Genomic DNA, 23964 nt, shown 5'->3' on the forward strand with positions numbered 1-23964 from the left:
GGGGCCGCCTGCGCTCCTCCTGCCCGGGCCATGGACTCCCGCGTCTACCGCCTCGTTTGTCCCGGCAGCGTCATTAAGATCCAGCGGAGTAACGGTGAGGAGTGGGGAGGGGAGCGGAATGTCTGCGGGGGTCCCGGCCGCCGCCTCGGTAGCGGCGGGGCGGTACCGTGGGGGTCCTGGGGTTCAACGCCGGCCTCTTCCAGGCTTGATCCAGAAGGCGACGGTGAAGACGGTGAACGTGGACCGGTGCTCCGTGTCCGTGGAGTGGTGCGACGGCGGCGACGTCAAGGGCAAGGAGGTGAGTGGCGGTCCCTTCCCCGTGCCCCGGTCCCGCTCCCCTTCTGCCGCCTCCCGGGCTCTGCGGCCGCTGCTTCCTCCGGGAAACAAAGCGACGTGTGTTCGGTTTTAACGCTGTGTCAGGCGCAGCGCCGGGGGGCGGTGTGAGTGGGCACCGAAACCGGGCTCGTAACCTCTCCGGTTGAACAACGGCGTGTTGGGCATCTCGCTTACACTGTTGGCTGCTGAATTCGAACGCCCCGAAGTCCCAGTTTTCCCAGCTATGGGGAGTGTCTGTCGGCTTTTTGTGTCTTTAACCGTGGTCTTCAGGCTGTCCTGAGAGTCAACGTGCCACTTACAAGGTGTCATGTTAAGAGGGCTGAGTTTGATTTCTGGACTCTCTACACTAGTATAAAATACATACGGTGTGAGATTTTTGGGGGAAGGGGCAAGGAAATGGAACCTGGGGCACTTCAGGTTGATGTGGCTGAAATTCTGACACTTAAAATCTCCTTTGGTAACTGAGCAAACACACTGGTCTATCTGTTTCTCTGGAAACCTATACTCTAGAATTTAAAGTTACTGTTGACCGGTACTTTGAAACTGGATCTTAAATCTCTGGCAGGATTATGATTATGACTTCACTGGAGTGTCAGGCAGGAGCTGGCCCTAGGTGAAATATAATAATGGAAATGCAGGTGAACTGACTTGTGGATTAAATGCTGAATCCTTCATTTCCCAAAGCCTAAGCAGCTCGTTGAAGTTTATTTCAGTAAACTCAATCACAAGGTAACTGCTTAATGCTCTCCTAGCACAGAAGTCACAGAGCAGCTGAGATTTACTAAGATTAGCAGTCAGAGATTAAAGCGGTTGATGCCAAATGTGCTTTGCCTGTCTCTTCAGAAGTGCTCTATGGCACCCGCAGAGCTGTGTGGTGTTTGGCAGGTGAGGGTAAATGGCTTAACTAGCACATTTCTTGTATCATATTTGGACATATGAGACTACCAAAATGGAATAGAAACTACCGTCTTGCCCTTCCAGGAGATTTTAACTTAACATTTGTCAGGCAGTGGGTGAGGTTTGTTTGCTTGTACTGGAAGTCAAGGTTAAAAAAAGAAGCTGTTAAGTGGTAGCAGCAATATTGCACTCTGCAAAATCCTTTTGCTCTTGTAGGTTGAAATTGATGATGTGATAACAATAAATCCTGAGTTATTAGAAGAAATACCTGCTGCAGATGTGAAAGAGAACCTTCCTTTGCAGGAGAATATAACTGTTCAGGTAAGTGCTTTAAAGTGATTTAGTCTTTCCTAAGGTACTAAAGTGTCAACAGCATAGATCTTGTTATAAATAATACATCCAGTCTTAAAGTTTGGGGTCTCTAACTTGTCTTTTCAGTCTCATAGTTAGACTTTGATCAGAAATCCTTGTTGTATCAGTGTTGTCTTGAGGTGCTGTGCTAACTGTTCGCAGCTTATTTCCTGATCATTTACAGCATTCACTGTTTTTCAGAAACAGAAGCGTAGAACAACCCTTTCAAAAATTCCTGCTCCACGGGGAGGTGAGAAAACGTTCTTTTCTCTGCTATATCCCTGTGAAACAGTCGTGGTCTTTTGTTGCAGCCATAATATTATAGCCGAATAAGCATCATAAGACTGCTTATTCAGGCAATGCCAATAAAGACCACACTGATTCATACCAACAGTTTGGACTCCTGAGTGCAGAAACTTTGCTAACACATTGCTATCCTTTTCCTTCAAGCTGAGGTTTGTTATGTGTTGCCTTTTTTTCCTACAGCTTTGCTGTAGCTGTTCCTTCATACTGCTTTAAATGTCACTAGGCAGTTAATGTTGCAGTGAATTTTAAAGTTCGTATGGAGTTTCACGACTGCCACAAATAACAAAAGGCAAGTGGCAGTTATTAAGACTAGAAGTGTCAAAATGAGAGTGGAAAGGGCAAGAAATAGTGGTGACAAATGCATGTCTCCTCCCCTAGGCAACATGTCCTTGGAGATATTTCAGAGCAGGCAGCCAAAGTGCCAGCTGGTGTGGTGCTCAGTGACTGTATGTCAGTATTATGTTTTGAACAAAGCCAGAAGAGAAGATAGAGATGTCAGTGTGGGATTGCTAACGAATTGTTTTTCTTGAGGTATCATGAGTTAGAAGACTCCCATGTCTTCTGCCTCTTCTTAGTTTTAGTTGATTCTTTCCGATTTTAGAATTGCAAGCGGCACCACAACTTGCATGATGCTGAGGCTGCTAATTAAATGATTCTCTTAAAGCACATAGTTAACCAGAACTTGTGCTTTTCTATAAAACCGAGCTGTAAATAAAACAGCTGGGCTTGTCTGACCTCTCTTGCTGTATGTAATGCAAGACAGGGAAGCTGGTAGCAGAAGACAACAGTACAAATCCCTTTGCATCAAAGAGTCAGGAGCAGTCAAAGCAGCTTAATATGTCAAAAGTTGTTCTGTACTAGACCATGCCAGTCTTCCTCAAGTCCAGAGAACTCGCCATAAATTTTGTGAACTGGCAAGTAAAAAGATGTGTAAAGTTATAACTGTCTCTAGACAAGTCAGTTAATGGACCTGGAGAGCTAGTGGGAAAAAGAAAGGTATTTTAATCCAGTCACTGATTGATGGGAAAATGCCCTCACAAAGGTCATGGCTTTCCTGAAGTATAAAATCTAATTGCAAATCTGAAATATCTGTTGCCTTTCCTACTGGCACAATCTTGTCCCTGAAGACCTGCTCAGAGTACAGGAGAGCAGCAGTGTTTTCAGTATTCCTCAAATATTATCTGGTTTAGCTAGCTAAACCCCATGAGTGTCAGTATCTGTCCTGTTGCAAACTCTGCACTGCACTGATTAGGAGCGTAACATTGGCTTCAGGTTCTTGTTTTTAGACTAAACAAATCAAAGAAGATCAGGAGGTGTCTGTCTCCACCTCATTCAGGGAAGTGAGAGAAGCAGAAGCAGTTCTTTCAGAATTAAGAAACAGATCGTGCCTCCATCCTCTGACTCAGAATTTTAGAGGATGCTGAATATTCTAATGTACAAGAATCACTTGAATCAAAACCATTTAGATGCAGCAAATTCTTCAGTTGGTGTCCATGTCCAGGAGCACTATAATTTATAGAACAAGTGCTGCTGAGTTTGTGATGTGACAAAAACAAATGGAATTAAATACCATATCTAAGTATAATTAAACTGATTCTTTTTATTCCTAAAGTTGCAGCAGTGAAACCTAGTGTCTCTGCACCTGAGCAGAAGACTCCAGGTAAAGAGCTAACAGATATGATCGCTGAATGTCACGGGTGTGGTTCTAAGGCATTTGATCTGGAGTTGAAATTTGTCCTTGGTCTGAAACAGATCTGGTGTCTTCTGAAATCATAGCGATTAATTCTGGATAAATTATCATGAATGCTAGAGGTAATGGTAGTTCTAGCTTTCAAATCAGATTCCTATGTTTTTTCATATCAGATTTGCTTTCTTTACGAATCTAGTGAGGTGTATGTTTCAGTCCCTTCCTCAGGCAGCTTTGTGAGGGACTTGGTCTCAATGAATGAAAGAAATAGCTTGGCATGTGACAATGGAGAATGCCTACAAAAGGCCCCTTTCCAAAGATTTACTGTTGTGATTATGTGGAGTCTCTTAGCTGAATTTAGTGTTATCAAGTGTGTGCCACACACACTGTGCACAGGTGCTGTGATGGTGGGCATGACACTGCCCATGACCAGTTGCTCAACTGCAGTTCTGCTGTCACCATAGAACAGTAATTCACATAGTGCTGCAAGTGTGAGGCTTCAGAGGATCTCTGAGTTCCCTGACTTGTTAACTTCCTCCCACCTATGTATTAATGTTCTGGAAATGCTGCGTTAGTGAATCCTTAGTGGTATCTGAAATCTACTGGAACTGCAAATCTGGAATGAACTGTTTGCTATTTTTGTAGTGGTTTAGTTCATGATCACTTTTCACCCACCTGCGTTGCTTTGTCCTGCACTTTGCTAATGCATCAGCGATCTGGAAATGGTTCTTTTAACCACACTTTGCTCCCCACTGTTCTGTATTTTGTAAGCACTTGATTTACTTTCAAATATCTTGAGTGTCTGAGGCATGATGCTGACCTTGAATTTGTGTTTCCAAAGCTGTGCGTGGCCGTACCAGGATGTGTGTTATCGCAGAATCACAGTGCAGCCTCCAGGAAAATGAGATGAGGGTGGATCCCTGCACTTCTATACAAACCAGAAACAATTCATCAGTTCCTGGTGAGCTGAGAAAGAGCCCAGTGAATTCTTGCTATGAAGCAAGATGCTTTGCATGCATTTCATTAGCTAAACTGCAAACCCCAGGGGAGGAGCAATCTCTACCCCTTCATATATAAAATAAGAGAGACCTAGAGGTCTGCCATTAGGGAGATATTGAGGGCTCCTACCTGAAGGGGTTCTCAAAGGACCCTGGAAATGATGTTGTTGAACAATGATGTGCTTTGTTAACCAGAGCTGCGGTTCTGTGGGTGGATGTGGTATCTGCTTAAAGGCACAAAGCGGTATTCACAGGGCTAGAGTAGGAAGAGAAGTGCCTTAATACTGCTGACAATGTGCTTTGTAACTAGTAGTACTTTTAGCTATGCTGCTTGAGTAAAACAAGAACTTGAGCTTACTTGAATTATGAAATTGAATTATGAAATTGTAGTTATTTTTCTTTACCAGACTTATTCTATGAATAGTTGAGGGCATGCCAGTTGTATTAAATTCTGCAAAGACATCAAAATCAGATGCTTGATGCTTAATTCTTGTCTAGTTGGTGTGGCCTTGATTTGTAGCTTTGAATAAAATGTAGTGATTGGCGAAGAATTTAAAAAATTGTTTGCACGCTTAGCACAGTTTTTAGCTAGTTCTGTCTGCTGAGCCAGAATCAGAGTTGAGGAATGTGGTCTGTGGGGCTTTACAAATTACATAATTAATCTTGATCTTTGGGATCTAATTATTGGTTTTGGTCTGGTTTCTTCCTGCAGCTGGCCGAGCAAAGACTAACAGGCTGAGCTGTGCTCCAGAAGCCTTATTGCCAAATGTAAATGGAAATACAGAGGATCATCTGCCTGCTGCTACAGTGAGCCCAGGTACCTGGGAGCAGTGGATAAGAACTGACTCACCAGTCAGCAATGCATCCCTCCGAGACAAAAGCTTTGAAACGGTGGCTTTGGCAGTGAGACTGAATATCTCCAGTATTTTTTATTACAAATGGCATAATTCTGTTATAGCAGTATCTCCTCAGAAATGCCACCTTTGATTTAGAGTGGTAATGAGGCTTGCGAGGCAGTTTCTGTGCTAGATCTGGTTTGGGAAAGAAGCACTGCAAAATTAATGACCATCCTTCTGAAGATTTTCCTGTATATGTTATTCTGGAAAAGCTGATATATTTGTATTTGCTTAAAACCCAGTATGAAAATCTAATAAAAGGAAATGTTTTTGTTTTATCTAGTTCGAAGAAGAACTAATACTGTTAAAGAGATGGAGAAAATTAAAAACAAGAGAGAAGAAAAGAGAGCCCAAATTAGTGAAAACAGGACAAAACGTGCACAGGTGGAGTACTCTGCAGTACACCAGTAAGGGGAAATTCTATAGGATAGCGAATCACAATAGTTGAAACTAAAACATATTGGACAGGCTTTGTTCTTACAAAGCTGTACATAAGGATGGGTTGAGTCTAGTTTCAGCAAGTTCTGAATCTTGTAGCTTTTAAGTGAAATATTCATTTGTAATTATGTACAACTGATTGTTTAGTGTGCTCTGGAGCTTTTTTGCTCTAATATGTTAATTACCTTCATGTCTATGGTTTTTCCATGCAGGAATTTGACAGCAGCAATCCTAACTGGGAGTTTGCACGGATGATCAAGGAATTCAGAGAAACTTTAAACTACCAGCCAATGTCTATAACTGACCCAGTAAGTAGATACTGAGGCTACTAACTGCAGCCTGTAGACAGATCTTTCTGTTGTACTGAAGATTTTAGCATATGAGTGATTTAGTGCATCACTGCACCTTGGAAATCCTCTGAGCACATTGTGGTCTTGAGGCACCTGGTTATTTGTGAGGTCATTTACCTCCCCTATTTAGGGCTGAGATGCCTTGCATTACTTTGCATGTGTCACTAGTAAAGAGCTTGTGCTTTAACAATTATCATGCAATGATTTGTGTGGCAACATCTATTTTTCAGAGCTTCTGAATGGAAGCCTATTACATAGCTGCCTAGCCTGTTGTAGGTATAGGTATAAGTTAAAGCAGAATATTGTCCTGTGACAGAAAGTGTTATTTCATGTAAGCCATGCATTAAGTAATTTTAAACTATTTCAAAAAGTGGAGGACCAAATGTAGATGTCAAAAACTAGAATAAACAGGCCTGGTTGAGAACTTCAGCAATTATGGAGGAAGCATTGGTTAATACCTGAGAACACGCAAAAGCCTTGTTATGGTCAGTGAAAAATGACAGCATTTAAGTTCAAACTAGGAACTAGGTTAGAACACAAGGTGGTTTGTGTGCCTGCATCCCATGGGGGTAAGGACCAGCTGTTTGTCTGTATCGCTGAGTGACAGAAGAGGTTGTCATCTGATTTCTGCCTCAACTGATGGAATATGTGCTTTCCCAAACTCAACTGATGTGTAGCTGTGCTGCATAAACGCTAAACTCGCTGCAGAAGTAAAGAACTGTAGGTCAAAAAATACATATAGGATAAATTAAAAGAATAATTTACCTGGATGTGATTGTAGCTGCAAAACTGATATTGCAGATTTTGCTGGAAACCTGGCCAAGGACCGAACTTATCACTAATTCTGACACAAAATATTTGGGACACTTTTCCTACAGCACAGCAGCATTTCCATCTGATATGTTGGAGCGTACTTTGTAAAGGTTGATTGTTTGTAGCATTTATTTTGCACTGAATAGACATTAAGGTTTACATCCCTGTGTGAGTTGGGTCTGATCAGTATCAGAGGCAACTCTGATCAGCATATAGAAAAGATGTGAGGGAGCATTGGGTCTTTGTTACACTAAGAAGGTGTGGGTGTAATTGAGAAACAATTATTACTTCTTACTTTTCTTTTAGACAGAAGAACATAGGATTTGTGTCTGTGTGAGGAAGCGCCCTCTCAATAAACAAGGTGAGTGTACCGACAAAGCACGTCTGTCTTGGAGCAGTTTGACATTGCTTACTCTTGTTAAAACTGAGGGTCTTTTCTGTCAACAGAACTTCTGAGAAAGGAATGTGATGTGATTACTATTCCGAGCAAGTGTGTGCTGCTGATGCATGAGCCAAAGCAGAAAGTGGACCTCACAAAATACCTTGACACCCAAGCATTTAGATTTGACTTTTCATTTGATGAATTCTCTTCTAATGAGATGGTGTACAGGTAATGCTTGCTTCTCTTTGAGAGTGACTTTCAAGATAAAGAAGCTATAGCTAGATGGCGTCCTGGCTTAAAGAAACTGCTACCTGAAATAAATATTAAGATCCTTTTTGAAGAAAACCAAAGAACTGAAAAGTCTAAAGCTTAATTCTGGTATAGTCTTGCTGGTTTCTGAAGGATTTGCTTTTATTTGTGCCCCTCATTTTTTTTTTTTTAAGAAAAACTGATGAAGCAGGGTGTGGAATCCTTGCCTTAACTGTCTTTTACTTTCTGAATATCCAGGTTCACTGCCAGACCTCTCGTAGAGACCATCTTTGAGGGCGGCAAGGCGACATGCTTTGCATATGGCCAGACAGGCAGTGGCAAGACACATGTAAGTTTCTCCAAGGCTTCAAATTTTCTGGCTTTATCTACAGTACTTAACGCTCCTTGATCTTGATAATGCGTAGGATTGTATAAGGAGTTTGGATCTTGGTTTTACTGTCTTAAAGCTAATACTTTGTCAGTTGTTAATCCTTTTGTTCTATAGTGTTTACCTATTATTTTTCTGTAGTTTTACCTATTTGGGGGGCTGTGAAGAAAATTGTAGTAAGACCCACATCCCACAGCTGCCTCTTTGAAGACTTGTGATGCCCTGACATGATAGCGTTAGTCAGGGCTACTCCTTGCCCCAAATGGCTGTTGCTGCCAAACTCCAGTCTGCAAAGTGGGGCTGTTAGTCTACATCTGAGGCAAAGGCTATTGTATGTGCTGTGTTTTGAGCTTGGATGCATTCCAAAGACTTCAGATTATATAAGAATAAGCCTCTTGTTGCACAGAAACATTTAAGTGATCTGGTATTGTTTGTGAAGTGGGCAAATTAGTGTGTTCACTTTCTAACCAATCCTTACAGTCTACAGTTACATTTTCAAGAGATGGGAAGACTGTCTTCTGCCTCAAAGGTGATCTGCTCTAGATTTTCAACAACTGTTTTTTTTTTTCTTAACTTTCTTCTTCTGGAAACTATAGGGAAAGAAAGTGGGAAAATCCATTCCCTCACAGCATGATAGTGGAGTTGAATCTGCTGTCTTGCTCTGCAGGAAGCCTTTTCCTCAAACCACAGTGATCCAGACTGGACTAGGCTAGGCTGCCAGTTTGAGTAATCAGACAGTTGCTCCAACTTCAGTGGAGCAGAGGCAAGTTTTAGGCTAGGATCTCCTATCGTTAGTGCTATATAGTGAGCTGTAGATCTCTCCAGTAATCCAGAAGGAAGTTTGGAACTTCATAGAAGTTTTGATGTAGGCTTCATCCACTGCACTGGAATGGGCAGACAAAACTGCTCATCCAAGTGTCGTGGCAGGAACACAACTGTGAGGCACTAAAATCGTAGGCAATTAAGTTATTTTTCCTCCTTGATCCTAGGGTGCAGAACTAGTGCAAGGCCAGTAGCTCTACCGTGAGACTGGAGTGCTGCGTATTAAACTCTGGTACACTGAGAATGTGTCATGGGCTTGAATTGTTTTAAATAATTGACTCTGTTTCATAGAAAAGTGGTAGAGCAAGTCACCAGAATAATACCAACTGAAAACTTTGAGATTAAAGGCATCTTGGTCAAAGGAGTTAAAGATATTCTTACCTAGAGGTTTGATGCATTTGGATATCACACATGAGCTTTGGGAAGTTGCAGTGAAAACGTTACTCAACCAACGTCCTAAAAAATGAGTCTGTTTCTTCTGACAGAGGCGATTTGGTTGCTCTGTCAAGACTGTGCATTTCCCCTTGGAGGAACAACTGCTTTGACTCTGCACTGCAGAGCCTTGCAGGCATTCAGCTGTTGCTTTGCAAAGTCCAGATTCTTAACTGATAGGGAAGCAGAAACTAATTTTATCCTGTATTGCACTGTGTTCTAATCATCTTGCTGACATCGGAGCACATATATATATAGTAATTTCCTAGTATGTTCTTAGGACTAAAATCAGGCAGCCTGACTTGTTTGTACCACACCTTAACTCTTTTCTTTTCACAGACTATGGGTGGAGACTTCTCTGGGAGAGCACAGAATGCCTCAAAGGGCATATATGCTTTTGCATGTAAGTTGATTCTTCTTTAGATAGGAAAATCAAAGTAATGCTTGTTTTTCTTAAATAGATAAGATCTGGTTTTGTATGGTTATTTAAAATGTTTCCAATGAAAGATACATAAGGTATTTGTGTTTTCAATAATAAATACTGGTGTTTGCAGGAGGCATGGTTATTTTTAATCAGTTTCACAAAATATTTTATATCCAGTCTATAAATTTCTAGATCCACACTTAACTCACTAGAAGTCACTTGGTTTTGAGGCAAAGAGATGATGTATTTACTAATTTGGCATTTGCTGGGCTGAACCATTTAACTGTGATTATTCTGATTTGCTTTTGTCTCAAACTAAGGATGGTGCTTGGAAATACCTGACTTGAATGTAACACAACCTTACCTATTTCTAATATAAAGCTTGTATACAGAAAGCATATGAATGTTATTTCTTCCTGTACACATTAGATGCAAAAAACCCTGGTGCATATAAAATGACTTCAGCAAACAGGTGTTTAGAAGCCCCTCATTGATATAATGCCCAGAAAGCCCTGTGAACTCTGGCCTCTTCTACCTTCCCTTTAGAAAGGCATATTGTGAAATTAACCTGTGTAACACAGCAGTTGAAACTAGAAGCAACTGTTTGCTAGTCTCTGAAAATTAGTAATGACTGGCCCTGAAGCAAAGTCTTTGCTTTCCAGCTCAATCTCAGTGTGTGAAAGCTAATTGTGAGGTGCTGCACTGAATTTAGCCTAAGGGTCAACTGATCTGGTGTATGGTCTCCAAAGAGCAGCAATGCAGATGCTCAGGGATGTGTGTTTTACAGGCTTTCTGCAAGAAGTGCTTGAAACACAAATATGAATTTTTCAGGCCTGTCCAAAACAAGAGCAGATCCCAGTGTTCCCTCACATCAGTCGGGATTGCTGTCTGCAGGTGACATCAGTGGTAGAAACTTCTGAATCCCCATGTTTCCAGTCCCTGGATGAGAATGCTGCTGAAACTGTCTTCCAGATGGTAGCACAGCACTAATTGTTCCACTAGCATTTGTTTAGGCTGACTGTCATCCAGCTGCTAGATGCTGCCTTATGGCTAAGCAATATTTGAAAGTAGATCAAGCAGCAACTAAAACTGAACTCCTGCCTTTCTTCACCAGCACAAGATGTCTTCCTTCTTCTAAACCAACCCAAGTACAGGAATCAGAACCTAGAGGTCTATGTGACTTTCTTTGAAATATACAATGGAAAGGTAAGACTTTTTTTAAAATATTGACCTGACCTCTTTGGCTGAATGTTTCACAAGTACCTGTGTAAAACCTACTGTTTTTTGTAGTTCTAGACAGTCTTTTGTTCTTGGTGTGTTTGCAATTGAATTGGAAGGGTATGTTAAAGGTGCTGTTTCTGTGTATATCTTTATAGAAAGACAGTGCCAAATACAAGTAGATCTTGTTCAGATTTACCTCAATCTTGTTGCCTGAATATAGGTGTTTGACCTCTTGAATAAGAAGGCAAAGCTTCGAGTCCTGGAGGATGGCAAGCAGCAGGTCCAGGTGGTTGGTCTCCAAGAGAAAAAAGTCAGCTGTGCTGAGGATGTCATCAGAATGATCGAGATGGGCAGTGCCTGCAGGTTTGGTGCCTTAAACCCAATACGAAGAGCTCTGTCCTGTTGTACCTCTCTGTCTACAAAAAATATATAGTGTCTGTAGCTGGTGCTTTGAGACTTAAATGGGAGCTGCTTGTTCCCAGTAATAGGCAGGCACTCTGCATGAAAACAAGAGGGTGGTTATGGAATAAAGGGCTGGTGGGGATGGGTTTAGCCTGCCTTCCATAGAGGAGGTCAGGATTCATGGTTCACATGTCCTTATGTAATTTGAGAAGAGGGCAAGTATTCACATGAAGAGATGACTGCCCTGCTGCCACAGCTAAACTGAACAGTCTAGCTGCTTTCTAGAAGGATTCGATAGTTTACAGGAGCACAAGTAGCTCCCTGTGGGCTTGTAAGATCAATGAAGAGCAGCTGGCATCAACCTACAGTTTGCAAAAATTCCTTGTCTTAACTGCAGGCCAGATGAGCTATTCCAATGGCAACACAAATGCTGCATGTCTTTTGGGGATCTTGTTTGAAGAGCCCTTGAGAGCAGGTGCCAAGGGACAGCCGTAGGCTTGGCTCATCATGCTAACAGGAAGGCTGTGGTCAGGGCAACTCCACCACTCTACTGGTGTGTTTAATTAGGAGCCAAAATCTGTATTATCAAGTCTTACCTGTCTCAGTTAAGTTGCAACTGCTGTGAAAACATTAGTAGGCAAATGAGAACTCCTTGGCTTCTGTATTATACTGTATATGCAGTATATGCGCATCCTGAAAGCTCAGTCAGCACTCTGCTGTGCATGCTTTTTGGTTGACAATTCAACCAAAAACTGTTTAACATTTCAGACTTCTGCCTCACTTCAGGACAACCTCCTTCCCTTTCACCCAGCAGAAGGGACACAGGTGGGACAGTGAACCTGCCAGCCTTCTCAGGGAATCAATGATGGTGAAGGTCACAGGGAGGTTTTTACAAGACTCCAATCTGTTTTGCAGTGATGGGGCAGGTGCAGTTGCACAGCAGAGATAAAGCACTAAGACAGCTTGGCTGGAGAAGCGGATTTACTACAATTGTAACGTGATAGCAGGGCTACTCCTGTTTAGTGGGAGCTTGGCTGAGCTTACTGTGTAATGGTAGATTCATTAGGAGAATGACATGTGGCCTGCTATGAGGTGGGGAGATGCAATGCTGAAGGTGTGTCTTCTGGCTCCAAATACACGTGTAAGGCATTAGCCATTGGAAAGGTGCTCCAGCATAGGCTGAGTTGAGCCAGGCAGCTTAAATAGCCGTAAGTCTCAACAACTCACAGTTGTCCCAGGTTCAGTTTCTCACAGCAGTCCTTCTGTGCTCGTATATCAGAGGTAATTCTATAATTCATGTGGACTTGAGGTACTGATGTGTGGGATAAAACCCGGGGGGTTAAGCAACTTAATTGAATGGCTTCAGGTCTTGCCTGGCACTGTTGGTACCTGTTGCATCTTCTGTGATCACAGTTCTAACTCCTGTTTGCATCTTTGCTGTAGGACATCTGGGCAGACTTTTGCAAATGCTTGTTCTTCACGGTCACATGCCTGCTTCCAAATCCTACTACGCCGAAGAGGAAAACAGCTTGGCAAATTTTCCTTTGTGGATCTGGCAGGAAATGAGAGGGGTGCAGACACATCTAGTGCTGATCGGCAGACACGAATGGAAGGTGCAGAAATCAATAAGAGCTTGCTAGCTTTGAAGGTGAGCTATAGCCCCAGGAGCAAACAGTGTTCATAAACACATGGATTCTGTTCAACTTCAGGGTTATCTCTTTTGTTTATTTCTAGTATAAGAAAAAAGAACAGCCAAACAGATCCTAGTTTAGTATGATAACAACCCTGCAAATTGTGTATGCATCCACTTAGAATGTTTCCAGGAAAGCAGTGCTGTCTTGTGAGGCCAGGCACTGGTACAGCCATTTCAAGTGTTATTCAAGTTGTCTTTTTTGTTTTTACATGTGATGGATATAGCAGCTGTCCTGTAACAGTCAAATAACTGGAGTATATTTAAAAGGCTATGAGGCTTTTGCAGAGCAATAGAGATTACCATTCTCTAGCCTCTTCAGTTACCAGCAATTGCTGGTTGATACCTTGCAGAGCTATTTGATGAAAAAATGCAGATATTACATTCACAGGACTTGTCTTTCCTCAGGAATGTATTCGGGCTTTAGGGCAGAACAAATCCCATACCCCTTTCCGGGAGAGCAAGCTGACCCAGGTGTTAAGAGACTCATTCATAGGAATAAACTCGAGAACCTGTATGGTGAGTATACACATGGCACAAGCACACGCTGGTTATGTGCTCTGCAATTTGACTAAATAGCTGCATGTTCTTCTTCTAGAGTGAGGGGACTTTGAAGTCAGAAAGCTTCAGTTCGCTGCAAAATAGTTATACAGCTTTCCTCCTCTGCTCACTCCTGGTGACAGAGGTCAGAACCTGGTGATCTTTGCCCAACCCCTGCAGAAGCAGGGCTGGAGAAGTCACTCTCATACAGTGAACCTGCAGTAGAGCCTGGTGTGCTCCCAAAGGACTTTGCTTCCTGAGGAGGGTGCAGCACAGTGGGTGTACATAAAGTCAGTGGAAAGCTGGATATATGGCCACTGGGCTGTCCAACAGAAGCTATAGAGAAAAATGGACTTGACAGAATGTCTCAATAGGACCCTTTGCCATAGCTGCCTGGTGAGATCTGTAGGACCATTAACATGAGCAAAAGTCAGATGTGGGAGTCACTGAGGTCTTCTGTTCTGTTTGCAGATAGCAATGATTTCTCCGGGCATGAGTTCATGCGAGTACACCTTAAACACACTGAGATACGCTGACAGGTAATGGCCTTTCTGACCTGGGCATTCTACTCATGTTGCAGAAGGTGTTTGGGCTGCCTTTATTCTGACCAAAAGTTCTCCTGTTGTCGTAGTCTGTAATGGCAATTTGGAGGTTGATTTTTAGGAGCAAATTATTTTAGAGCTCTTATGAAACTAACCTAGGTGTTCTCTCTGTCAGACATAGAGATTGTATTAAAGCATGACTGTCTCTTCCTCAGGGGAGTCTCCCATGCCAGATTACGGACTGCCCTGTTTTTTATAGGCATTAACCCTGTCCTGAATTGTTATCTCCATGCCCTTTACTTTTTGTAGTACTTTGGGTCATATCTGTAAGTGGTGTGCTGAGTGTATCCCTGACATGGCCCTGCAATGGCACAAAACACTCGTTCTTGATGAACTCTGATATGAACTAAAAGTGTGTGGCACCTGGGAGACTTTGGGTGAAATCTGAAGGACCTGGAGAACTCAAATGCCACTAAGCAGATCGTGGGAGTGTTGACCTTGGGTACCTGCGGGGCAAGGTAAATTTGCAGGGACTGAGCCCCATGTTTCCCTGGGGTCTTGCTGTACCCTGGAACCTTTCTGAGAGAGCAGTGAGTCCCTCCCAGTCCCTGCTTTGTGTCTCTGTACTGGTCCAGTGAGGTGACAAGTAAAAAGAAAATTAACAATTTTGTCCCATGTTAACAAGATGACACTTGCACATTTCAGGCTTGGTAGCTTTCCTTCTTTAGCTCACAAAAGGCTGCTTGGTTCCTTCCTGGAAAGCATTCCATTCTTTGAAAGGATTTATGATAATTCTTGTTGTAAGCATTCAGGAACACTGAATCTTGACAGATTCCCGGATTTGGTTCTAGATTGAAGTTGCTTTTTTTTGTTCTGGTGGAAGGTCACTCCTGCTCACCTGAAAGTACAGGACAAAGCACAACATTTGACTTAGTGTGCTTCAGTAAGATTCTAGGCTTGAGTTGGGCCCACTGGGTTCTTAGCCAGTGCACAATGCAAGTTCAAGCTATAAGAAAGGGGGTATTAGGCTGAAACACTGTAAATATGAAGCTGACACTGGTAACATGAATTAAATGCCCAGCTGGTGTCTGACATCTAACTCTAGCACCATGTCTTTTATCCTTATTATAGACCTGTTTTGGCACAATGGGTTTCTGGGGAAAAAAAAAAATCAAGCTTCTTCCTTTTCTTTCTATACTAATTTCTTAGTTGGTCATGACAGACCAAGCTGAAATGTGGAAGATATCTTCTGTGAAAGGTGTTGCTGGCAATTAGCATTGTGTACTTGAACTTATCTCTCCAGAGAGGTCCTAGATTGGGCATGGAGACAAATACCTCTCAGCTTTCCCACCCACAGCCCTCTAGGGTGATAATGTGCAACTTTTTAAAGTGCAACCAAATGTTTCTTGCGGAGCACTGATTGCCATAGCTGCTTTGTGATGCTATGGTCCAGAAAGTACTAGAAGAAGAGTCTGAGTAACAAATCTTCTTGTTGCAGAGTGAAAGAGCTCAGCCCTCATAATGGAGGTGGAGAAACACAGAATCAGATGGAGATCGAGGAAACAGGGATGAGTGGAGAAGGCTCAGGTCTTCAATACAATGTACGTGTGTGCAGTGGGCTGAACAGATCTCGAAGCTGGGAATGAGTTGCTGTTCTTACTTGGGCTATTTCTTGCAGCTCTCCAAGGATGAGGACGAAGATATCTCTCCCCACTTGTTCAATTATCGTGAGGCTATGACTCAAATTAGTGAACGGGAGGAGAAGATTGTGGAACAGCTTAGAGAAATGAGACAGGTATGTGGAAGAGGCAAGCCCAGCACAAGCTGCCTTCTACATGTTGATAGCAGCTTGTTTGTCCAAGCCAAGTGCTGCTGGGTAGGCTGTGGGCTGGAATGCAAGATGTTCTACAGTGGTGTTACTACTTCCTCACTGCTTTTTCCTGTGGTTCCAGCCCAACTGGTTGAACTGGGGCATTTAAGTGCTTGTGGCAAGCTGGTCCCCCTTCCCCTTGAGCCAGCAACCTCTACTTGCTGATAATGAGCACTGGCTGGTACTGGTCTGTAGAAGCTCAGCTATCTTGATTGGTGTGACAGCTTTGAAGAGAGAAATTTATTTTCCAGAAAGGAATTTCTCACTACTGTTACCCTTCTAACTATAGAGAACAGTGACTGAACTTGACTACCTCTTGGGAATCACGGAGCAACCAGACTACGATCTTGAGACCTTTGTGAGCAGAACTAAGTACTTTTTAGAGGAGGGTTCAAGAAACTTCCTCAGTGTCAAAGGTAGGTTAGTGCCTGTCTGACTAGCACTGTCACTAATGTTTTCTCTAAGACCTGACAGTAATATCAGCATACATGTGGGGATTTGAGCACCCAGTCCTTCTGTATAGCTTACAATTCAGATCACTTTCCTAAGTGATCATAGGAACAGATCTGAAATGTTCTATTGTCTGCACTTTCCAAAGTAAAATTTTGGCTAGTAACTTCCACTTGCTTTTCACTGCTATAAAAAACTGCCTTCCCTTGAGCAGAATGTAGTATCCACTGAGAACAGATGAGCTGAAATCTGTTTGGCTACTTTGTTATACCGTTTATCTTTTGCCTTGGCTAAAAAACAGAATTTGAGAAATACGTCCCAATGCCATGTTGTAGGGATTCCTAGGGGTATGTCTGCTGTTTCCACTCCTGTTTTTCATGGATATCCATACCCATCTACTTTATAAAAAGCATCTGCCAGGCATAGACTGAGATGCCGTGTCTGCCAGCACCTGCATTTGGTGTGCCTTTGCCTTAGCATAGGGCATTATAAAACATGCAACAAATTCCCTCCAGCTGTTCAGTTCTGACCCAGTGTGGAGACTTCCCAGCTCTTTGCAGGAGGATGTCAGCTGCCTGTTTCCTGAGCACTGCCTACCTCTGTTGGGCCATGCTGGCTGAAGCAGTGGTAGAGAGGCAGCAAGGCAGATACATGAACTTGGCTGAGACATGGGAACAGTGTTGGGTACACAGACTGCCTGACTAGGACAGGTGAAGCTACACTGGTGACTGCTACCTTTCAGCACTGCTTCAATGCCACTTGAGCCATTACAGTTAGCGTGGTCTTTGCCTCAAAAACAGGGCTGTGAGAGGTGTGTGTTTTGCATTTTTTTTTTAAATTATCTTTTAATTTTTTTTTCAAAGTGAGGCTGAAAATTGTGGCATCAAAGTGAACTGTTAACCTGAAGATGTAGTGAAACTTTTTTAAATACCCCTGACTGTCCTATCTCAAATGCAGCCCAAGAGCTTTTTCCCCTCCATTCACCATGCGGGAAGTGGTGACAAGGCAACAAGAGTAAATGTCCCACTACCCTCTCTGCTTTATTGGCTGGGGAAACCTGGCCCTGTGGGGTGCTTGGATGAGTGGCATCTAGTTTGAACTGCAAACTGCAGGCTTGAAACTGTGAAGCAAAAATGAACAGGTACAGCTGAAGAACTTTGTGGGACCAGGCAGAATTTGATGTTGGCTGAGCAGTTCTTGCTTAGTTCACTTCCATCTGTGGCCCCTGCTGAGAGAACAGCTGGGCTGGGGAATTCTGCTTCCAGGTCAGCCCCTATCACTCCTGTCTTGCTTTACAGAAACTTTTGATGCCCTGGTGGCTGCCATGCAACTGGAGGAGCAAGCCAGCAAGCAGATGAGCCGGCAGAGGCCTTAGTAAATACAGCAAAACCTGGTTCACAAGCAGACTTCTGTATGTCTTGCATGTTTGGTGGTTTGTGTAAATCCTGTTTTAAATGTGGTAGAATGTCAGTGTGTCACATGTGCCTGAGGGCAGTGAACAGAGCAGCCTGCCTCTCTCCATGGCCTGGTACCAGGGAACTCAGAGTGCTAGAAACATCCCCTGCAAGGCTTGGGGAGGGGGATGCAGAGAGTCTGCCAGATGTGTCGAGCATCTGGACCTTTGCTAGTGGCAATGGTCTCTTCTACTAGAACTACTTATTTGTATAGTTTTTCTAGTGTATATATAACTTTAAGATGTGCTTGAAGTATTGCAAAACTGTTCCAAGTCTGGCTTTTCCAGAAAGAAAATGGGCTATATGTACTTGGAAAAAATCAGTATTTTAAGAAGTTTGCTTGATAAATAAATGTTCCTGGATTTCATTATCTTCTATCTTATAAAATATATTTCTTGTTGATTTTTGGACTGACTGGTGTTACAGAGAGAGGCTGATTTCTTGGATGAAGTTTATTGTAATGTTTAAAATAATTCAATAAATTTTCTCTTAATTTTGAGATCCTGCTGGGTAGAACTGGCCTAGCAAGGGGGAAGCTAGTTTTGAGGGTACCTGTCCTGCAGCTGAGCATGTAGTGAATGGCCCAGCTCTTATGGGATCACGTGAGACTCCCTTGTACCACTGGAGAAGACAGCCCCAGGATCTTACTTTGCTTCCTTTTCCACATATTTTCCATAGCTAACATGCCATATAAAATACACATGTTCAGAGACAACTGAAATCTATATTTGAGGGCAGAAGGGCGAAGCTGACACTAGCTGAGATGCAGCAAGGTGCTGCCATGGCTGTTGTGTGCAGCCTGGGTCTAACTGGCCCCACATACCCTGTCCTCTGGGAAGAGGCATGTGCTGCTGCCCTCTGTTTCCTGTTTATTCAGCTTACCCCAAGGTTTATCTCTGAAAGGATAAAACAGCCCTGCAAACTCTGGGTCCAGCAGCACAGGATGCAGCTATATAAACACCAGATTACAAAGGGATCTTTCTACCATTGCTCCCTCTTTCCCTACCCACCCCCCCTGCCTTGCTCTCCTGCTTTCTGAACTGCCTTTTACCCCTGAAAGTAAAGGATGAAAGGGTGTAACTTAAGTGACTGCACCCTTGGGTCTGCACCCACCTGTGGGCTGCATCCTTGCCATGTCTCCAGGGATGTCTACTGTATTGCAGGCCAGTTCCTTAGCCTGGAATGGATTTATTTTTGTGTACCAGGTCTCAGCACTGTCCTGAAAAGGCAATAAAGGAGTTATGGTTTTAGTGGGATGCGGAAAAGGATCACTGACAAACAGCTAGGGAAGGAATGCTTCAACCCAGACAGGATCTTCCCCCTGAGCAGTTTAGATACTGGAAGCAGTGTAGGGCTGAGCATTTTAAGGGCCTCTGTACTGTTAAAGCTGACTTGTACCTGAGCTCTGCCTCTGTTGCATTAAGATGGCACATGTAAATAAAAGGGCTGTTAGGCCTTATTGAGTTTGGACTAAAGCAAGGCACTCCTGCTCCACTTCAGATGGGGATCCACTTGGATTATCCAGCCTTGCCCAATGGTGTCTTGGGGTGAGTAAAGGTGGGCCTGGGTACAAAGAATGAAATGTTACCCCTTGGTTGTTCCACCTCCTCTTCCTGAACTTAACATTGCTCACTATGCTGTACGTCCACCCCAGGAGCTAGAGTAAGGAGGGACCAGGTTTGGAGGAGCTCAAGTCACTTCTTGCCTCACTGGCCCTTGAGGTCACACTTCTGACAGCAAGTTCCCTCTGTCTCAGAAGCAGCAGTAGTCTGAGGTCCATCCTTGTGCTGTCTCAGGGTCAAGTCAGAGCAATTATACTCCTGAACACTGAGACCGAAGGTGAACACTTCCCCAAGGGTGGCTTCGTTTATTTCTGGGCTCTCATCCAAGACTGGATTTCTTGTGAAGAGAAATCCTGTCCCTACAGCCCTGCAAAACAGACCAACGTCCTAGGGCCACTTAAACCCCGTAAGGGAGGCATGTTTACCATAAACTGCTGGAACAGTGTGTGTCCTAATGCCTTCTTCACACCCTCCTCCACAAAGGGAAATGTCTGGACAAAATACTGCAACAAAACAGAGAGTTGGTGTCAAGGGAGGTGTGTGAGTGTGCATCTATAGGGTAGAGCTGCGTGGACGGTGTGGCTCCAGATAACCTGTGTCACTCACCAGTAAGTTGCTGGGCCACCTCTTTGCACACTGGTGCTACTGGTGGCACTTCATGAACACAGCAAAGGAACTTGTGGGTCTCTGCTCCAGCCTTACCTTGCTCCTCCCTGCCCTCCTGCAGCACCAGTTCCCACTTTCATTGACAAGAGGAGGGAGGGTGTTTCAGTGCAGTAGTTGCCAGGGAGTTCACCTGCTCTGTGGCTGGTGCCTGCTCTCAGGAAGTGGGCCCTGACCCTCTGCATTACTAGGTACATTTGTAAACCATTTTTGCCCCTGAGCAGCCTGGTTCTTGGACATCACTCTACTGACAGCATGGTACTTCCCTATGGCTGTTACATAGGCAGAGCTGTGCTGACACAGGCCAAAATGCTTCACCCAGCACCAGCAGGACAAATAGCCTGTTTATAATTCTGTGCTAGTGTCTCGCTCCATGCAAATTCTCTTGGTTAGCCCCTTAGCTCTGTCCGTGGTTGCTGCTCACAGCAAGTCTGGGGGTAGAATAGAGATGTGAGCGCCAACATTGGCTTCCCAGGAATGTATTTGTGGTGGGTGGCAGGAGGGAGGCAGACAGGGGAAAAAGGCAGATCTTTCCAAAAGGAAGTGTCGCTCCTGCTCTTGTGAATAAGCCTGTGTGTGCTGTGTTTAGCAAAATCCCCACAGTGTAGGGAGCCTTTCTGCTCAGGTGCTCTGGGAGCAGACCCTGTGCTACAATGTCCACCTCCATGTACCACCATGCTCACCTGTAGGGAGATGCTGGCATGTCTCTGGCTGGCCATATGGTCCAGGTTTCCTGCAGCAACCATCAGGCCATGTACCACTCGCAGCTGGATCAGCTCATTAGCAACTTCTGCTGACTCCTTGGCTAATTCACTGCAATGAGATAGGTGATCAGTCCCTACTCCGCATGGGGAAAGAAGCTCAAATCAAATTGAGGATGGGCCTCTTGGTGCGACCCCAGTAGAAAATGATGTGTTCCTGCCCTAGTGGCACCAACAGACAAGAGAATCTTAAACAATAAATGTTTGGTTGTGTATGAATTAGCAATTATTTAACAAGTGGGCTTGCTGATAAACAATTGATTAATGATTACCAGGACCTTCCTGGTGTGTGTTGAAGTCTAGCAAGTTTCTTGTATGATCATAAAGAACCCAGGACTTCACCACCATTACTTCCGTGAGGAAGACACTCCAGTATGGCTCCTTACCCACCAAGGGTGTTCTGTCGGCTGCTTTTGCAGGAAAAGTGTTCTCATAGCACTATCTTGTGGACACTGCAGGAAATTCATACTGAACGAACAAACTAGCACAAATGGCTGAATTTCATTAAAGATTCTGCAGTCAATTATAGGCACTAGACTCTTCTGTTGGGTGGCTTATGTTAAACAAGGGTGTTTCACTGCTTGCTGTGGCTCCTTGTGTGGAGAACACAGTGGCCTTGAACAACGCAGCATCCTTCAGCTCTGCGCTGTGGCAGGTCACACACATTGCTCCCAGGCCCAGCCATAAAGGGAACACTGTGACAGCACACAGGGCCAGAGCAGACGGGATTCCACAGCTCCCTGTAAATAAAACTTCAAGCCAGCTCCAGTGCCACTTGTCTGAGGGTCTGAGCACTATCTGCAAGGCAGAGACCCTGCCTCATTCTTGAACACATCCCATCTCTGCACAGCCGAGTACTGGAGACTCACCAGAGCTGGAGTGCCCAGCCAGAGAGCAGTGCCAGAGGTGAGTGGGTGAACAGTCCCTGGGAGGAACACATCCCAGTCCTTTCCTACCCAAAAGAAGCCACCGTACTCTAAGGCCTCTTTTATGCTCCTGTGCATTTTGCTCCAGAGTTTCTTACCCAATGGCTTTTGCAGCAGCTGCCTGCTGAATATACACCGGCAGGGGTTTCCTCAGGCAAAGAGAGGTGGCGTCTGCATTCAGAAAATGAGGAAAGTGAGAATGATGCTTTGAAACACTTCTAAGATGTAAGAAGGGAGTGGAGGTGGAGTTACACTGTTAGCATAAAAGGAGGATGTTGTTTTTTTGGGAAATACACCTTAGGGAAATCCTGTGGCTACGTATTGTACATAGTACACTGCAACAACCTGTATGAATGATGCTCACAGCAGCACAGGCACAGCTCACAGAGCATGGGCCACTGCAGCCTGCTGTGCTAAGTCGGGGAGGAAACACCTGGGGCTGGGACTGTTTATCGTCATCACACAGCAGACAGATCTTGGCGGGTCTCTGGAGACGTGCACATCAGCATTAGTGCTGCAGGTAAGCACTGCCTTGACCTGGGCAGCTCTTGCTGCTGTGCCCCTCGCCTCAAGGGGCAGTCCCCTGCACCTCCTCCCCTGCAAATCAGCACGATGGCTGAGCCCTGCAGGAGATGAGGGACCTTGGGAGAAACACCCCCTGGTTGCCCTTGCAGGCCTGCTGTGTATTCTTGGTCAACTCTTTTACCTTTGTCAGTGTCAATGCAGCCGGCAAACGCTTCCTGCCTGGGTGGCGTCAGCAATGCAACCAGGCCCTCCAGCAGGGCGGTCCGAACCTTGTGGGCCATGAGGGTCTTCAGCAGCTGGATGGCTGGAGGAGAAGAGAGCTGCTGTCAGCACCGGGGATCACATTTTGGATGTGTTTGTGGGAAAAAGCAGGGACTTAAGTACACGCCTGTCACCATGAGAGCCCCGCAGGCAAGAGATGCCAGCAGGCATCCCAAAGCGTGACCACTGTGCAAGCAGCAGTGTTATCAGCCATCGCAGTATCACAGTATGTTTGGGATTGGAAGGGACCTCGGAAGATCTAGTCCAATCCCCCTGCTGGAGCAGGAACGCCTGGGTGAGGTCGCACAGGAACATGTCCAGGCGGGTTGGAATGTCTGCAGAGAAGGAGACTCCACAACCTCCCTGGGCAGCCTGGGCCAGGCTCTGCCACCCTCACTGAGAAGTTTTTTCTCAAGTTGAAGTGGAACCTCTTGTGTTCCAGCTTGATCCCATTACCCCTTGCCCTATGGGACATGGGAACACCATTCTGTTTTTGACAAATGAAAAAGTAGCTCCACCGAAATAGAGCCTCAAAAAATTAATCGACACTCGTGCTCGTTCCTCTCCACGGAAATCTTTAGTAAAAGGCGAAAGATTTATGCGATCTGAAGAGAAACGGGAGTACACGTGTATCTCCACTCCCGTCACACCGCCCGCCCGCCCCACGCCCCGCAGTCACGGCGACAGACCGCAGCCCTCCCGCTCCCGGCCACGCCGTCCCCGGACCAGCCCCGCCGCGGGGAACAAGCCCCACGGAGCCCAATAGCTCGGACCCGCCTCCGGTTGCGGCCGCAGCGGCGGAAAGCGGAGCCGTGACGGTGCCGTGCTGCCGCGGTGCACCCTGGGTATGCAAAACAGCCGGCCGGTAATGAACGCACGCTAATGAACGCACGCTAATGAACGCACGCTAATGAACGCACGCTAATGAACGCACGCTAATGAACGCACCCTAATGAACGCACGCTAATGAGGCGGCGGCACCGGAGAGCGGGTCTCCGCTGCCGTTGCTAAGCCCAGACCTTGTTTCCCAAAGGATTGCCTCTGCCCCCCAATCTGCACTACGGGTGACCCCCCAGTTTTCCTTATTAATAGTAAACGGTGATCGCGGGCGCAACTCTATCTCTACACCCGCTATAATCCTCTGCTTTCTGAGTCTATTTTTTAACCAACGAAGGGATAGCTCCACCGAAATGGAGCCTCAAAAAATTAATCGACACTCGTACTTGTTCCTCTCCACGGAAATCTTTAGTAAAAGGCGAAAGATTTATACGATCTGAAGAGAAACCAGAGTATGCCCTCCCCCTCTCCCCGCACAGCTACCCACCCTC

The 23964-nt window shown here is 44.8% G+C and overlaps 2 protein-coding genes across 4 annotated transcripts in view; one reads left to right on the top strand and one right to left on the bottom strand.

Annotated features, from left to right (window-relative positions):
* Window positions 1-18437, top strand: KIF2C (kinesin family member 2C). The gene is made up of 21 exons (XM_082054865.1): window positions 1-94; window positions 204-298; window positions 1450-1554; window positions 1786-1834; window positions 4419-4538; window positions 5288-5392; window positions 5755-5855; window positions 6122-6217; window positions 7379-7433; window positions 7520-7682; window positions 7962-8052; window positions 9685-9748; window positions 10884-10975; window positions 11211-11353; window positions 12836-13040; window positions 13491-13601; window positions 14094-14161; window positions 15663-15765; window positions 15843-15959; window positions 16324-16450; window positions 17783-18437. The coding sequence occupies exons 1-21, from the start codon at window positions 31-33 to the stop codon at window positions 17857-17859; spliced, it is 2151 nt and encodes a 716-aa protein (XP_081910991.1). The 5' UTR covers window positions 1-30; the 3' UTR covers window positions 17860-18437.
* Window positions 14172-23964, bottom strand: part of ARMH1 (armadillo like helical domain containing 1) — a 13969-nt gene continuing 4176 nt past the window's right edge. The window contains exons 6-11 of one of the 3 annotated variants that reach the window (XM_082054870.1): window positions 22557-22679; window positions 21949-22021; window positions 20847-20976; window positions 19926-20003; window positions 19052-19157; window positions 14172-15062 (exon numbers count right to left, since the gene is read on the bottom strand). In XM_082054870.1, the coding sequence (XP_081910996.1) occupies window positions 15049-15062; window positions 19052-19157; window positions 19926-20003; window positions 20847-20976; window positions 21949-22021; window positions 22557-22679 (524 nt within the window). In that variant the 3' untranslated portion in view covers window positions 14172-15048. Of the gene's footprint in view, window positions 15063-19051; window positions 19158-19368; window positions 19502-19925; window positions 20004-20846; window positions 20977-21948; window positions 22022-22556; window positions 22680-23964 lie in introns of those variants that run through there. The other 2 variants (XM_082054872.1, XM_082054871.1) reach the window with 2 other exon arrangements.

The sequence above is a fragment of the Streptopelia decaocto genome (assembly GCF_964273445.1).
Source record: "Streptopelia decaocto genome assembly, chromosome: 5".
NCBI classification, from domain to species: domain Eukaryota; kingdom Metazoa; phylum Chordata; class Aves; order Columbiformes; family Columbidae; genus Streptopelia; species Streptopelia decaocto.